We start from the raw sequence: 17,221 nt of genomic DNA, 5'->3' as shown, positions 1-17,221 counted from the left end.
AATAATTACATCAAGTTACGTATCTTAAAATTACAAAAAAAGTGAAACAAATGGCACAAGTCTGTTGGAAATACTTCACCTTGTCTACATGTTGGACATTTGAAAGCTCAATTTTTTTGTACCCTAAGAAAGATGATTCCTTAGAGCCTTCTGCTTCTTTGAATTGGTGGCATTCAGGCGTTAAATTTGTAAGCATTGTGTTTCTTGCAAGGGGACAATTGGTGGCTCTCCATAGCATGAAAGGCAGATAGAGGTGAGGATGAAACATCCAGGAATGAGCTCTAACAGAGTGCTAACCTCCAGCCATAGATGCTTAGTATCACTGTGTATGCAATGCACACAGTAGGTTGTATCAGAGGTTGACAGCAGTGTTAACAGCTCTCTCCAGCGCTAACTTCAGTCTGCAGATCTGTCCTTCATCTGCAGATCTTCAAAGGAGGTAGAGGAAGGAGCCTTTCTGGCATTGAGTATGCATGAGAATCGAGTTATCTTTAGGGCCCTGGTCTTCAAATATCATTGCTCTTCACCCTCATCATGCAGACAGCTTTAGGGAGATATTGGATATAGCTGGTTGACTGGCCCTTGGCAACCATACTGCATACAGGAATAGGAAAGTATACACGTTACTTACAGTCAGGAAAGTTAAGACCGTACAGCAGTTACAAAAGTCAGTCTGTTCCTTCTTTAATTTATTGTCTTAGTTACCTTCAGTATTTATGGACATACATGTGTTTGGTATTTGAGTAACAGAAGTAACCCTCCTCAGTTCTTTTGGCCTTTTAATACGTCATATAAGAGGACTGAGCTGAATTAAAGCACATGAACAAAGGGCAGTCAGAGGCAACTGGACTTCCTGGCATTCTGCAGTTCTGGTCCACACTTCTCATGATAAGGCAGTGTTACTCATGATGGTCATTTGCCACTTCTGCAATGTGAATCAGTGAACAGATTCAGTAAACAAATCAGATATAGTTTTTATGGCAAAGAGACTTTGAGGCTTTGTGTAAAAGCAAGGAAGAAGTAGAAAGAAAGCAGCTCCTGTATGACGCTCTGGAATTACTCTGTGACATAAAACAAGGGTTTATGCTATAATTGCAACCATTTTGTTTGTACCTTGCAGTGAGCCACCTCTATGGATTTGGACTGATGGATGCTGAAGCAATGGTGATAGAAGCGGAAAAGTGGACAACAGTCCCTCCACAGCATGTGTGTGTGGAGAACACAGATCGGCAAATCAAGTAATGCCCGCTGCCAAAACTCTTGCTGGCATAAAGTTATGGAAAGAAATTGGGTATAATTTACCCCTCCCTTGAATTGTGTATAATGTGTCATGTGAAAGCTATACTGGGAAGCTCTGCCACCTTCACAGATGTCAGGTCATTTGCCTGTAAACATTGTTCCCTGTGGTGCTTGGAAAAAAGCCCTAGTTTCAAGAATGCCCCAGAAACCAAAGGTATAAAACAAGCCAGGCTGGATAATGATTGATTCTGGTGTAGATGGTGCACCAAAGAAGAATGTTGGAGTGCACTGCAGACACCTTTGTAAAATGAGTATGGATTTACCAGTACAGGATCTAACAAGCAAATATTCTTTTCATTAAAATATGCATGTAATTATCTCTTTCAGACAGTCTCAGAGGAATCTCTAGCTCAGACACGAAGTCTAAACTCCTTTCTGATGGCTAAAATAGGGTTTCTGTAGAAAAAGGCTGAAGAGAAAATTCTGCATGTGAACCCTGTGAATAAAGAGATAGTATCAGTCATAAAGCACACTTCCAAAGCATTAAGGTTATTGTTTGATCAAGTTTGATCCATAACTGGTATAGTCTGCAAGGATATTGAGCCAGTTTAAACCAGTTGAGTCAGATGCCGTTTAGTGCAGTTAACATGTAATACCTGCTATTACGTAAGCAAGGATGGGTATGCCAGGCATTTCCTGGGGCTTAACAAGCAGCTGTGATCCCATGACAATCCCAACAATTCTCAGCTGGCCACTTATCGACAAATACATTCCGTCCCAAAAGCTTATTCCTATTACAGGTTTTTCACTGTACTCTTTCAGCATGTGTACACACTTAACAGAAACCCAGGTAGTTGTGTTTAGCTGCAGTACAATAATTATCCTATAGTGATAGTTTCAGCTAGGATGTAAGTGTTGAAACTAACAGCTATAGGCTACGGACTTGTCAGAAACAATTGTCCAGCACAGTCATTCACTGCTAAGCAAAAAAAGATGTGGTTGCCTTACTTTATAGAACAAGCAAGAAATGCTGATGTTGTTTTATATGCTTACATTACAGAACAATACGACCTGACAGCATTGTCCGGTCAATTTACAAAGCCACTGGCTGTTCAGATAACCCTAACCACCATGTGATCTACTTGGAGCATGTCGTTGTGCGCATCACTGTTACTCACCCTCGACGTGGAGACTTGGCAATTTACCTAACCTCTCCTTCTGGGACTAGGTCACAGCTCTTGGCCAACAGGTATGGTGTGACAACACAACTTCATGGTCCAGCCAGAGTGCAAAGCCTGCACCAAGACCGCAGCGTCAGCAAAGAACAATCAAGTTGTTACAGTAGGTTTGTTGGCAGACACAGGCTAATTATTCTTTTTCTGAGAGAAATGGGGAAAGTGAAGTTCAAATGAACTCAAAGATGCAATGAGAAGTTGCACTGGTACTTTGAAATAAATTTGTAAGCAGCCTATTACAATTTTTAAAAGTCAGCCATTTTCTTCATCCCATGGATCTATGACAAATACCTGCTTATGAATGTCCAGCTACTCTAACAATAACCACTCAGAAAGACCAGTCATTTTTCTCATCCTGTCACCTCTGTATTATGTTCTTGGAGGAATGGTGACACTGCATCAGATTGTTTCTTTTTATCCAGACTGGACTCAAACAAGTATCTCTTTATCCAGTGCAGCATTTCCAACATTAGTGCAATTTCAGTGCCTGGTGCATCATTAGTATTTCTCCTCAGCAAGTTGAAAGACTTCTCAATAATATTTCCATTTCTTTGGTCTACTAGCAGAACTCTTCTTTCTTGGAAGAGAACACTGGCAGTCCTTCCCAGATAAATCTTGCTAAATCAGTGTTCAAGAGCACTGCCTCCTACCAGAGATGGTTAAAGCACTAACAAACCCCAGAAACCTTCTCAAACTCTACCCCATTTTCAATTACAATAAGAAATCTTTCTATAATTCTGAGTGGCTAGAAATCTTCTTTCTGATGGGACCATAGTGTGATAGGGAGAATTTCTTTAGGTAACTGTCATTCTGCTGGATACAGAGCATGGCTCCCACACAAAAATTTATGTTAGCTGATGTTGTATATCTCAGAAACATTGAATGTTGCCATGTGTCAAATCTATGTTGTACGAACTCTGCTGCTGTCATGCTGAAGTCTTCACGAACATTTATATTCCCAGTCCTACTCCTCAGAGCTTTTAGTGAAGTGGGAGTGGTTTGGTTTCCAAACTGCCTTTTCAGTCACATTCGCCTAGACAGATTTGCTGATATAGTGACTATCTAGTCCTGGAGACTTGCATGTGTTCCTGTCCCTCAGTGGTAGAAGGACCTGTTCTGGATCTCAGATGGACTTGATTCTAATGGAAATGTGAGCCTGTATTTTCATGAGAGATTAGGTTAATTTAAAAGAAAATGTATACTGAAAATACTCTTTAAGCTGTAGACGTTATTTCGTCAAATGGAGAGAAAGTTGTCCTGGAATTTTGGCACCTTCTAGAATATCTCGTGTTTCATTATGAGTGTTGTCAGAGCTTTGCTAACAGAGCACATGGGCACACACATCTATGTATGTCGCTGTCACACTGAACAAAGAATTTGTCATATGCTAAACAGTGCAGAGGCAGACTTCTACCCTCTAAGGAGTTATGAAACGGTCTTCTGTTTTTCTGTTTGAAGAAACCCTTCTTTGGTTTTCTATTCAATTTTTATGCAGCAGTTCTGTGCTTCAAAATAAAAAAAAAATTTAAAAAAAAAATAAAAAAAAAAAGTTGAAAGTCCTCCAACTAGATATCCAAACAAAACAATCTCGTGTAAACCCAGTGGTCTTAACACAGCTAACTTTTGGCTCTAGGCTTTCATGTCTTGTAGCTGACTCACAGCAAGTGAGAGATAAAGACATTCCAGTGTTCACAGTTCACCTCTGGTGATGACTCGTATGTGGAATAGGTACAAAGTTTAAGTCATTCAATCTCTTTGTAACCCCTACACCTTAGAAAGAAATTATTTTTGTACCTGTGGTAGAAAGAGAAAACACAAGTATATGTATTAAAATAAGGTGATCTTAAGCTGTATGTTATCCTACACTATCAGAAAGCTAACCATAAAAAAAAAAAAAACCACAAACTGAAAAGCCTTTTAATGTTTGCTACCTTCCAAAAAACAAATTATTAATGACAGAGTGAATACTTACACAATTGCACGAGAAATTCCCTTCCCATGCAAGCATAAGAGATGTACTGACTTGTCAGTCACATTTGGCTAAAACAAACAATGCTAGACTACTAACATGAAGGAATAAATGTACTTTGCAAACTCTAGGTCTGAAATACCTGTAGCCTTCACAATCCCTTTCTTTGGGTAAAGTGATGGATATGGCACAGTACTTTAAAAAATAGTGTTTCAATGCTTGGTTTATTTAGTCTTGCAAGAAGAAGTCTTAACATGGTCTTGCAATTAGTAGTATACTAAGTGTTGTTGAGTGTATATGTTTTAGCATCATGTTAGAAAATAAAACTCAAGAGTAGGAGTGTTCTTATTCACTAATACGAGAATGCAATCATGAGGCATTTGAATTTTAAATCGTTATTGATGAGGGCATAAGAACAAATGCATTCAAGCACGAGTAGCATGCAGGGATGCCTTGGCAGCCAGCATTTGGGGATTTTTTCCTATAGGCAAAGGTCCCAGAGCCTGTTGTACATTGCTGCTACCTGACTGAGATGCTTTTCTCAGACATACAAGACTTTTTAATGCACACGTACATGATTAATAGCAGCATTACCAGCTGTTTTTACTGAACCCAGGGAAAACCTCATTGCTTTACTGCTATTCATCTGGGTTTAATTTGAAACAGTTTGTTAGTAAAATGTCTTAAAGTGCAAAAGGTATATTTTACACATGTGCACTTCTTCACCAATTCTGGAAGAAGAGTCATTGTGTAGTTTCTGGTGCATTGACAAGTAGGTCCCTCAAGGCATTATTTGGCCTTTTTTCTGCATATTTTGTCCTTAATGTTGGCATCCCCTAAAATGACTTCAGTAAGAAAACTTGTTAGACAGAGGCATTGTGGATTCCTTTGCAGGCATTTGGTGGATTACACTGTCACTGGCTTGAGCCTCATGTGCATTCTTCAAAAACTGCATTACAGGGAACATCTGCTTTGTTGTTTGGAAAGAACTAAACATGATTACATTGGATGTACTGCAGCAGAGGAAAATACAGGCTTGGAAAGTGCTGTCTGGTGTGAGGATGAGGCTACAGTTAAGTCCAAAGGGGAACAGTATCCCCTTTTTAAAAACAATTGGCCATTGGATTTGGCAGCATGGGATTCTGAGTGGTTTTGAGACATACCAAGGTCAGTTCTAACAAACACTCAATACAGGCCGGGCTATGGAGGAGAAGCTAAATACAAAGACAACAGAAGAAGCGAACTTAGGGCTCATTTGTCTCCCACTGAAGTCTTGGCTTGTTTAATTCTTGCCCTTTAAATTTAAAGCAGCTGCTGCCATTCGAACTGCGTAACTGAAATTTTTTAGCCACGTGATGGCAAGTTTCCAGGCCACTAGCTTCCTATGCTTATATGGCATGGACATTAATAATACCTCTTTTCAGTAACAAAAGGAAGTATTTTCATGATCATCTTTTTCCTATCATGAAACCTTAGATAATCAGTAAATTTTAATAATACCCTCCTATGCAGGAAACTCTTAGAGCAAAAACAGGGCATTCTCATCTAATCTGACTTGCTAGTTTGCTTCATAAAAAGCCTTGCTTATCAGAAGAGGAAACCTTTTCTTTATAGGACAACGTTTTGATTTCTAGACCAGTCTCTCTTGCGTCTTTATTGCAGTTTATGCATTATACTTTAATAAAACCCCCAAAATGTTATGTTTCCAAATATGATGAAAAGGGTAGGGCCAGACTTTATGCTGAGTCTCACTGTTATAGGAACAGAAAAGGACTCTGTGGTGCTGTTAAGTCCAGGATGGACAAACAATATTCTGCTTATATTATGCCTACAGGATGAAGAAATCCTCAGAAAACCATTTCTTATAATTCTTACTTGCTATGTTTTATTTCATTCCAGTTATCTATTTATTTTTTTGCAGAGGAGGTGTAGAAGACAGGGAGAGTGAATAGGCATCCCACTACCCTTCTACCAACCAGCCCTTGAACTGCAGTTGCAACATCAATGCCTCTAAAGATCTTACAGTATTAACAGTAGATAGGGCAGGGAGCTCTGGAGATACTAGACACATTAATTATAAAAAAATAGTAAACACTTCTTTTCAATCTGAGAGGGAAAAATAATGTTGGTTTTCTCAGCTCTGCAGAAAAGACAGGGTTTGGGGTTTTTTGCACATGCAGAAGAGTAAATGAATTCATGTAAGTGACACTATCCTCCCTGTTAGTAAAACTGATCTTGGAATTTGCTGTAAGTGCAAGATGAATGAAGTACAATATACCTGGGATCTAGAGTGACACATGACTTTCTTTGATGACTGAGACTAGTAAAGAATTAATCAGGGATTTACAGAGTAGGCATGTGTTGGCTTTTAGAATTCAGTACCTGAAGTTCAGTTTTAATGGAAAATTAGAACCAGTCATTAAAAGTTTGATCTAATTTTCCATAGTTAAAGCAGGGTTGAGGACAAGTGGCTAAGAATATATTTAGGGTCCAGCTAAATGTCTCAGCTTCTGAGGTTTGTATTGAACCAAATAGAAAAGCAGGGAGCTGTTTCAATGAAGCTGTGGAAGAAGGCTTGGTATTTCTACTTCCTGCAGATAGGTTTGTCCCAGCTACTACAGTGAGAATTAAATACTCTTTTCCCAGCCTTACGAAAACTAGGCCCTCATCAATCATACTGTGACACTTACTACATTGAGTTTCACTTGGAATAAACTGGATTATATGATAGACAGTGTCCACTACTGCCCTTACCCTAATCAGATGTCTCTTTTCAAACCTAGGATAGTGCAGGAAAAATCTGTATATTCCACACCAGGTTCATTCGTGCTCTTGCGTAAGGATTTCTGCCTATTTAGAGTGAGGTTTCTGAAGGTTTACTGCAAATTCAATAGGAAGGCATAGTAAGTATCAGCTATATAGCTGGCTGACCAGTGTGGTGTGTGGAGCTCCGCAGCCTGACATGTCTATAGGTCGTGATGGAGCATTTCATGTGGATATGTGTAGTCCCTGAGGTAAAGTTCTCTATATTTAAAGATTGCAGTTTCTGTAATGTCCACTAGTTCAAGGTGGCAAGCACTGTACCCTACTGTTCCTGCTAGTCTCCAAAAAACTTTATCATGACAGCTTAAAGATTTCCATTGCTTCATGAAAGTAACTGTGATAACCAGATGTAATATGGAAATTTAAAAAAAAAAAAAAGTAAAATATGTGTATGCATAGATTTTAAATATATGTTTAGATCCATATCCAGAAGTTTTAAGTGATCTTCCTTGACACATGCAGGTGAATGCAGCTTATGAAGTGCCTGTATGCTTTCTGACCATTTCTTTTTTCTCTGAGTTCTTCAGTACTGGTGAGCAGTAGAGTCTGGCTGAAGCTTTGTTTAAGTCAGTTTGAGCTGTTTGCAGTTCCTCAGGGGCTATTTCTCACAGGGAGCTGGTAGTTGAACCCTGTGGAGAAGAGCTGCTCTAAGAATAATTGATCCAAGCATTTTCACGTGTGCAGCTTGATGAGGCATGCTGTACTCTTTTCAAACTGTAAATAAAGCTCACCCGAAATCCTGTGGCCAATTAGACTAGTGGGCAAGTTCTGCTTGCCTGCCATTTTAGTAGGCTGGAGCACATCATAAACAAAGATTGCTACTACAGAGGAGAAAATAGCCTTTTCTTGCGAGCTACTCCACTGCAGCCCCAGCCATCTGCTTGCTGGTTCTTGGTGTGGTCAGTTCAATATACAAGCAAGGCTGCCAGACAGGTGCAGCTGCACCTTCTGAGTTGAAAAAAAAAAAGTTCTTGATAATAAAAAAGCTCTTTTTTTGTGTACATCTTTTATTTTTCGTGATGGGCAATGGTGGTGTTGCCTAATGGATCCCCTACCCCACAGCCTTTTCACACACGAATTTAAAAATTAAAGCAAATTCTTCTGAGCATTTAGGAACTTACTGATTCTTTGCTAAAAAGCTGGCACACTTGTTTGGTTGATTTTTTAACGCTAGTAGATTTAGCTGTGGGAGACGAGCTTTATGTTCCTACTTGTCAAATCCCAAGAAAGTGGCTAATTGTCTTCTTCTGGGTTTAACATTTGATTACAGACTAACATTTCTACTTGAGGTCATGTTTTTAGATAGAAATGTGGTGCAATTTCTAGGCTCTTGAATTTGTTTAAAGGAAATAATTATTTTCCTCTACGCTCTGTGATATTTATATTCTTATACAGACCTGTATATGACACGAGGAGTATGTCATGAAACTTCTCAGGGAAGAGAGTAATTTTTAAATGTAATGCCGTTCATTGTGAGCAGACATGTAGTCACATCCACTGTAACTTGGATGTCCTGTTAATAAGAGAGATTATGTGAGTAGTTGAATAACAGATCCGGCCTTCTGTTACAGTTATGTTAACGAATAAATTAGAAATATTCAAATGCTCTGGCTCACTTTGGTCCTTCATGTTCCACACATGAGTACAGATGCTGCAGATGCATATGATCATGATCATAAGAATTATCAAATCATTCTAATAATCGTATTTAACCATTTTAACATGTAGTAACCTGTAATACTCAAATAACAATTCATCAGACAATATACTAATAATTTACTAGTCCACTATAAGCTCTGTATGTGTCCTTGATATGAATTTTGGTTCGGTATCAATATGAAAATAACACCATCAATTAACTATATGGACTGGCTCCATGCTCCTTAAGATATTCTATTCCATTTGTATTTCTTTCTGAATAAGGAAAAGTACACCTGAACATTTAATCACTTGATTCATTCATTTTATACCACTGAAAGGGAGATCCATGTACTGCCTCACAGGTTCTTTGATTTGAGAGTTTAGTGCATAAGCAGAGCAACACAAAAATACTTGGACACACAGACAGCCTCAGAGTCAGTATCTTTTTTTTTTTTTTAGCTGTTCTTTTGATCTGTCAGTAGCTTTTTGACTTATTTGTAGAATGGTAGAAACACAGTTCACACATGAAAAGATTCCAGTTTAAACCTTACTTCATAAAATTCAGCTCTTTCCCAAAGAATTCTTTCAAAAAAACTAGTCACTTTTCTCTGAAAGAATATAAGCATATTTTCCCCATTTCAATTGGAGATGTGAATCCTTATGGTTACAGCCATAATGTATTCTTAGGTAAACAGGGGAAGGGAAGTTAACCTCTGATAGGGTCATAGTGGATTTTTTTCTCTTCCTCCCAAATTACTTAAAATAATGATGCAATACTAAAATGGAAGTCTGATAGCAATTTAAAATTCAAAAGCATGACAAATAAAAAATACTATGGGAAACATTTGGCTAATTACAGTAAAAATAAACAGCAACTTGTGTTTCTATGTATGTGAATGGAAGCCCAGTGAATACCGAATTTACAATATAATTGCACAGTACTTACATAATAGTATATAATTTAGTTGCCACAATGGCAAAGAGGAGTATTACTGCTTTGACAGATTGACAAGGTGTTTAGAAAGTGATACATTAGTTATCAGCAAAACACAGTATGACAATTTGACGAACTGTTGGAAATATCCTACATAACGACTAAAATTGAACATACCCATGTGTAAACGCTGTATAATAACTGTGTAATAATTTCTACCCTTTCAGTAAATGATGTGTGCCATGTGTTTGTGAGATTTGCTGCATTCACACAACTGATTTAACAGTGAAATGAAACAGACCAATTCTGCTGGCAGAATAAATATATATACACACACATATAGACTGACACACACAAAGGCACAGAACTGCATCAGAAAAAATAGTGCAAAATTATCAGAGAAAATGAAGCCTAATTCTAAATATATATATTTCAATTCAATGTTATCAGTGCTAATAAAAAATATTATTATACATTCATTGAAAATGGGAAAAGGTTGCACAAGTGAGAGTGTGAATATCAGCATTGGGCTGATATTATAAAGTATATAATATAATATATATAATATACTATAAATATACTATAAAGTGCACCAGGCATGTAACATGCAGGTCTATACAGGTCCTATTGCAGTAAGTGTGAATACACCGTACCTGACCCTATGCTCTGACTTACCAAAGTTTTCACAAGAAATACAGCATTTATTCACATTCTGTGGTGATTTTTACCAGAAATTAACACATACATTGCTACGAGAGTATCTTGCTGTCTCAGTGTTTGCTGAACTTTACAACCTTTTGAGAATAAAGCTTGAAATTACCTTAAAAAATAACAGTTAAGAACCATGTAAGTGCAAAATACCCAAATATTTTTGTAGTCTAATGCCAACCTTTTCTCTGTTTTATGGAAAAGGGTTTTAAATCTTTTGGATTTTCTACTGAAAGATCTTTGTTTATGAAAAGTATTTAAGCATAGCTGTTGCCAGTGGAATTTTCAGACAATGAGCAAATTAAAACAGTGATAAATATATATACATACTTATATACATGCACATATAGATAAAAATATATGTAATTGATATCTATGTATATCTATATATCTCTATAGAAATATATAGATATAGATATAAATATACATGGTTGTATATAATAAATAAATGTTACAGCAGTTTTCCTGCTTACGAGTATGTTTCAAAGCTGATCTGTGTCATTTTATTGGAGGCAACAGTCTTGATTAGAGTACACTTCTCATCAATAGTTTTGGGGTACCAGGCAACCTCCTGTTGCTTCAGTGCCTGATGTTGTTTCAGTGATCCCGTGAGCACTGAAAAAAACCCACAAGTTCTCTTTAGTCTTTCTAAAATCTCATTAATAAACTCCAGTTTTAGATAACAAAATCTCCTTCCTCTTCCCTTATGGGATCAGCATTCCATTGCAGCCTCTGAACTGAGCCCCCATACTAGTAATTATCGTGATCCAGGCCTGAACTCAAACGTCTTCACCCACGACCTAGGTAATTAAATTATGTTGATGATTAGATGATGATTTTAAAATCTTTCAGTTTTACCCAAACTTAATTGGATTTGAAGAGAGTTTGGGTTTGAAAAGTGTTTGAAGAGAGTTATACCTTGGTGATTTGAGGACTGCGACCAATGCCTCAGTGACATTTTATTTCCTTACAAGAAGTCACATATAATGAATTGGTAATATTGTCTCAGTCACTTCATATTTTTTACTGCTTTTAAACTCCTTTTAAGTATTCCAATCCACAGCCAAAAGTAAATGTTACAGCAATTTTCCTACTTAAAAGTTGTTCGTATTTGTGTCATGCTGCTAACGCAAAATATATGCTGTATTGTGTGCACTTTTCCCAAGACATATGAATCCTATTAAACAGTATTAGTTTGGGGTTGGGTTTTTTTTTCAATGAATTATTTTTCCATTCTCTTTCACATTAGACAAATGATGACATGTGAAGAATCTTTTCCATCAAAACAAGAAACTGGTGAATGTGCTTGAAATATGTGTGGGAAATCCATTATGAGCAACATTATGTAAAGGCATGATTGAATGAACTCACTAATTAGTGTATCATTCAAGATATTGCAGACTTGGGAGGCTTAGCTCCCCAAATAAAATGTTTCACTCAAAATAATGTCATTATTTATTTTAGGCTATTTGATCATTCCATGGAAGGATTCAAAAACTGGGAGTTTATGACTACTCACTGCTGGAGTGAAAAAGCAGCAGGTGACTGGATTTTGGAAATCTGTGACACTCCATCTCAGCTGAGAAATTTCAAGACTCCAGGTATGACTCTAACCCTTATTTGGACTTGGTGAGTTCAGAAGAATGCTTGCAGTTCATTATACTGCCTTGACTGTTTTCCAACTTTTATTTACAGCTAGAACATCTCACTGGTTTTAGTGTGAAGGCAGAGCTGTAAAGAGCATCGTAGGATTGTAAAATCATAGAATAGTTAGGGTTGGAAAGACCTTAAGATCATCTCGTTCCGTCCCCCCTGCCATGGGCAGGGACACCTCACACTAAACCATGCCACCCAAGGCTTTGTGCAACCTGGCCTTGAACACCACCAAGGATGGAGCATTCACAACTTCCCTGGACAACCCATTCCAGTGTCTCACCACCGTCACAGTAAAAAACTTCCTCCTTACATCCAAGCTAAACCTCCCCTGTTTAAGTTTGAACCCGTTACCCCTTGTCCTATCACTACAGTTCCTAATGAAGAGTCCCTCCCCAGCATCCTTATAGGCCTCCTTCAGATACTGGAAGGCTGCTATGAGGTCTCCACGCAGCCTTCTCTTCTCCAGGCTGAACAGCCACAACTTTCTCAGCCTGTCTTCATATGGGAGGTGCTCTGGTACCTCAGTGTACCTATAGAATCCCTTCCTGTTATCAGAAAGCACTGTAATCAGTGTTTTAAGCTGTTATTTAAAGCACTGTAATCAGTGCTTTAAACAAAGCTAGATATTTACTAGGCACAGTCTTTTGTGGACAAAGATACAAAACTGAATCAATCTGCATGTGTCACATTTGAAATAAGTTATAGTCTGCTTATAGAGGAATCTGTTTTCTTGAATGCTGAATATAGATTTATCAGACAAGTCTTCAACGTAAGTTAGAGCAGCCCAGAGTTACTCTGCTGTATTCAAATTGTGACTTTCACGGCTGATATAGGGCCTGTATTTACTTGGCCTGTATCAGCTATATATAGGGCCCAGTGATTTATTTTCATGTTGGTTTTGTTTCCTTTGTGTTTTTTGTCCTACCCATAAGAAAAAGGGGCATTTATTGGTATTTGCACAACTAGAAAATTCCACTATCTGAAAGAAATTCATGGCTTGCTACCACTGGTAGGTTGCAATGTCCAGTGTGTGGTTACAATGTGTGTATGGGTACAGTGCTTAGAAGTGGCATTCATCTACTCACAAACTGTGCTCCTAGTAAGAATTTTTGAGGCTACAGGCATTCCTCTGCTTTTAATTCGTACTGCACAGTTCAGTTTCATTCACACATTTCAGTATGAGCACTGAGTTTGAGAGAAGGGCTTTCAAAGAACTCATGGGAATACATGCTTATTTGTCTTTGTTGGTTATGAAGTATGAGTATATACTTACCTTTGGACTTAATGAAAATTTAAATGTTAAAAACCATTTTAAAATAGATCCATTATACACAGACAAGAATACCACTGTTTATGCATGAATACTGAATATTCTCCTTTAACGGCTCCATCAGAGCCCCACATCAAAATAGGTGGAAACCCTTCAATAAAAATAACCAAAGGTGAAATATCACTTTATCAAATGTTCTAGATTTTAAACATGTTAGAGAGACCAGTACTGTGGATGCACAGGAAATCATTTATCACTAAATCAAAATTAACACTCTGATTGGACAGTGTATCAGAATGCAATAATATTACATTGTATAGTTGATCACTGCTTTCTGATAGATAAAAAATGCAAGAATTATGCTACGAAATATATTTGGGACTACAGTGATATTAGCAATAGAATTAGTTTATAAAGTGTGAAATAAAAGATACGTTTAATTTCAGGCAGCTAAGTAAACTCACAAAGCAGTACGAGTTTTCTAATTGATTTGCTTAAAGTCAATTCTGAATTTTAAGACACAGGTTTTAACTTAAAGTACTTGAATTTATACAAGTATGTCTTTTTGAACTTTGCCATAGGTGATTTTTAAATCTGTTCCTGAATTAGTAGGTTAATGGAAGTCATAAAAATGATTGGAATCGGCCGCACCAAGGGCAAGTGCTTTTATTTTTCTACTACATGAAGAAGTACACATAAACATTGACTAAAATGTAAACTTCAGTGCTTTGAGCTTAAGATAAGAAAGGCTAGTGTGACAGGGCATGTGCATGTAGTTGGCTATTTTAAAAGAATGTTAATTGTTTCAGTTCTACTCTGTCCAGGAAAAGCCCATTAATGTTTCTGCCATCAGATATTGTGATGGAGTACTTCATCTTCCTCTTGGTTGAAATTTGGTTTGTTATATTATTTGGATTGGAATAAAGGCTATGTGCAGTTTACGTGTTCAAAGTAACTGCGCCTTTCTGGGAGGCCAGCTGGTTCAGTCGCTCCTGCAGCTTACAAACTCAATAGGACTATTTCCATCACAACTTAGAGCAAGCTAGGGCACAGGAGGAATTCTTAATATATGAACACAGAGTTGTCCAGGTTCCTTACTATTCCAAGTGGTGCATAGGCCCAACTTAACTGGGTTTATACATTTTACTTTGAACAAAAATTAACCCTCTCATTCCAAAATTATGACAAACTAGAACTGCTGATTTTATGCTGCTTAGATAAATTTTTGTCTAAAAAAATCTAACGCACAGACAAGTTTCACTCCGCTGCTGTTGAAGTTGACAGAATTGAATGAGAGTTTTACTTCTTTATTTCTGCTCTTCATTAGCTGAATTATGTTGGTTTTAATGCAGCAGATGGCCGCATAGCCAATCTCTCTGCCTTTCTCATATTCTCTTATTGCCTGTCTCAGTTGTCTGCATAACCTGAATTTTTTAGGATGCTAAACCAGCTGTCATAAGCCAGAATTTTTAAAACCTGTTATGTGATATGAGGCCAACAAGTTCCTATTGAAGACACAGATAATCAGTGTGATTTTCAAAATTGCTGAGCAGTGAATAACTCTTTATTAAAGTCTGTGGTAACTCTGGGGTTGCCAGTGCCATTTAAAAGTAAACTGTATACTCAAGTGCTTAACTTGAAGAACAGCATTTTGAAAATCTTGATTATCGTCCTCTAGAGCTCTGGAAGAAAAAAAACGTCATTGCTGGTGCTTCAGTTTTCACGTAATTTTATCTGCAGTGATTACTTCTCACCATGATTTTGCAGTGGTGAAAGGTTCTTAGCTATGCAATGTTAATTGCTCCAGTAAATGCCGAGCAAAGTTCCCAGTACACTAAAAAGCACTATTCGTTAAAAGTATTTGGAAAAGCAGCCATAGACTATGTGAAGAACTGTTCAGGGATTCGGGGATGTTTGGTGCTTGTGGGTTTGGTTTAACTTGATAGAAGGAAAGTATTAAGCAATTTAAATTTAATCATATTACTGAAAAGATAAAAATCAATTATTTTCAACCGCATCTTGCACTTGTTATTCCTGATATAGCCAGGAATGTCTCTGGACGTTCTCAAGTACAATTTAGGGTAGCTTTTCTGCCTTTGTGTGAACTGGAACCCAGTTCCCTAGCACACTCCCTGTATTGAAGCCTACAAGTGAGGTAGCATGGAGCCATTTTGCAAACTTCATCAGGGCTGTTCTCCAAACAACTTTTACAGTCCTTTTTTGTCACTAGGATAGTGTAAAAGTGGCCAACTACATTACCAGCTTTACACTTAAAGCCTATTCCTTCACACTCCTGTTTTACATATATAGTTGTAAAGGTCTTGCTGACTTACTTATTTTAATACATTATATATACTCTTCTCACTGCTACAGGTGCTAATCTCAAGGAACAGATTGCTTTTGCTCTGTGAAGAATAAATCCTAAAGACTTAGAATCATAGAATCATAGAATAGTTAGGGTTAGAAAGGACCTTAAGATCATCTAGTTCCAACCCCCCTGCCATGGCCAGGGACACCTCATACTAAACCATGCCACCCAAGACCTCATACAGCCTGGCTTTGAATACCCCCAAGGATGGAGCATTCACAACCTCCCTGGGCAACCCATTCCAGTGCCTCACCACCCTAACAGTAAAGAATTTCTTCCTTATATCCAATCTAAACTTCCCCTGTTTAAGTTTGAACCCGTTACCCCTTGTCCTGTCACTACAGTTCCTAATGAAGAGTCCCTCCCCAGCATCCTTATAGGCCCCCTTCAGATACTGGAAGGCTGCTATGAGGTTTCCATGCAGCCTTCTCTTCTCCAGGCTGAACAGCCACAACTTTCTCAGCCTGTCTTCATACAAGAGGTGCTCCATTCCCCTGATCATCCTCATGGCCCTCCTCTGGACTTGTTCCAACAGTTCCATATCCCTTTTATGCTGAGGACACCAGAACTGCGCACAATACTCCAAATGAGGTCTCACAAGAGCAGAGGGGCAGGATCACCTCCTTCGACCTGCTGGTCATGCTCCTCTTGATGCAGCCCAGGATACAGTTGGCTTTCTGGGCTGCGAGCACACACTGAAGCCGGCTCATGTTCATTTTCTCATCGACCAACACCTCCAAGTCCTTCTCCGCAGGGCTGCTCTGAATCTCTTCTCTGCCCAACCTGTAGCTGTGCCTGGGATTGCTCCGACCCAGGTGTAGGACCTTGCACTTGGCATGGTTAAACTTCATAAGGTTGGCATCAGCCCACCTCACAAGCGTCTCGAGGTCCCTCTGGATGGAATTCCTTCCCTCCAGCGTATCAACCAAACCACACAGCTTGGTGTCATCGGCAAACTTGCTGAGGGCGCACTCAATCCCACTGTCGATGTCACCGGCAAAGATGTTGAACAAGACCGGTCCCAACACCGATCCCTGAGGGACACCACTCGTTACTGGTCTCCAGCCGGACATCGAGCCATTGACCACAACTCTTTGCGTGCAGCCAAACAGCCAGTTCTTTATCCACCGAGTGGTCCACCCATCAAATTGATGTCTCTCTAATTTAGAGACAAGGATGTTATGTGGGACAGTGTCGAATGCTTTGCACAAGTCCAGGTAGATGACATCAACTGCTCTACGCCTTTCCGTCAGTTTCGTAGCCCCATCATAGAAGGCCACCAAATTGGTCAGGCAGGATTTCCTCTTAGTGAAGCCATGCTGGCTGTCACCAACCACCTTGCTGTTTTTCATGTGCCTTAGCATGCCTTCCAGGAGAA

The 17,221-nt window shown here is 38.5% G+C and overlaps 1 protein-coding gene across 1 annotated transcript in view; it reads left to right on the top strand.

Annotated features, from left to right (window-relative positions):
• The window catches only part of PCSK5 (proprotein convertase subtilisin/kexin type 5), a gene marked incomplete at its 5' end in the record, with an annotated part of 204,094 nt that overhangs the window by 171,964 nt on the left and 14,909 nt on the right, over positions 1-17,221 (top strand). The window contains 3 exons of the mRNA XM_080638774.1: positions 1,121-1,238; positions 2,300-2,488; positions 12,014-12,150. Coding sequence (XP_080494900.1) covers positions 1,121-1,238; positions 2,300-2,488; positions 12,014-12,150 — 444 coding nt within the window. The remainder of the gene's footprint in view (positions 1-1,120; positions 1,239-2,299; positions 2,489-12,013; positions 12,151-17,221) is intronic.

The sequence above is a fragment of the Psittacula echo genome, assembly GCF_963264785.1.
Source record: "Psittacula echo genome assembly, chromosome: Z".
NCBI lineage: Eukaryota > Metazoa > Chordata > Aves > Psittaciformes > Psittacidae > Psittacula > Psittacula echo.
Note: the sequence above shows the minus strand (reverse complement) of the source record. Positions and strands in the feature narration are given on the sequence as shown.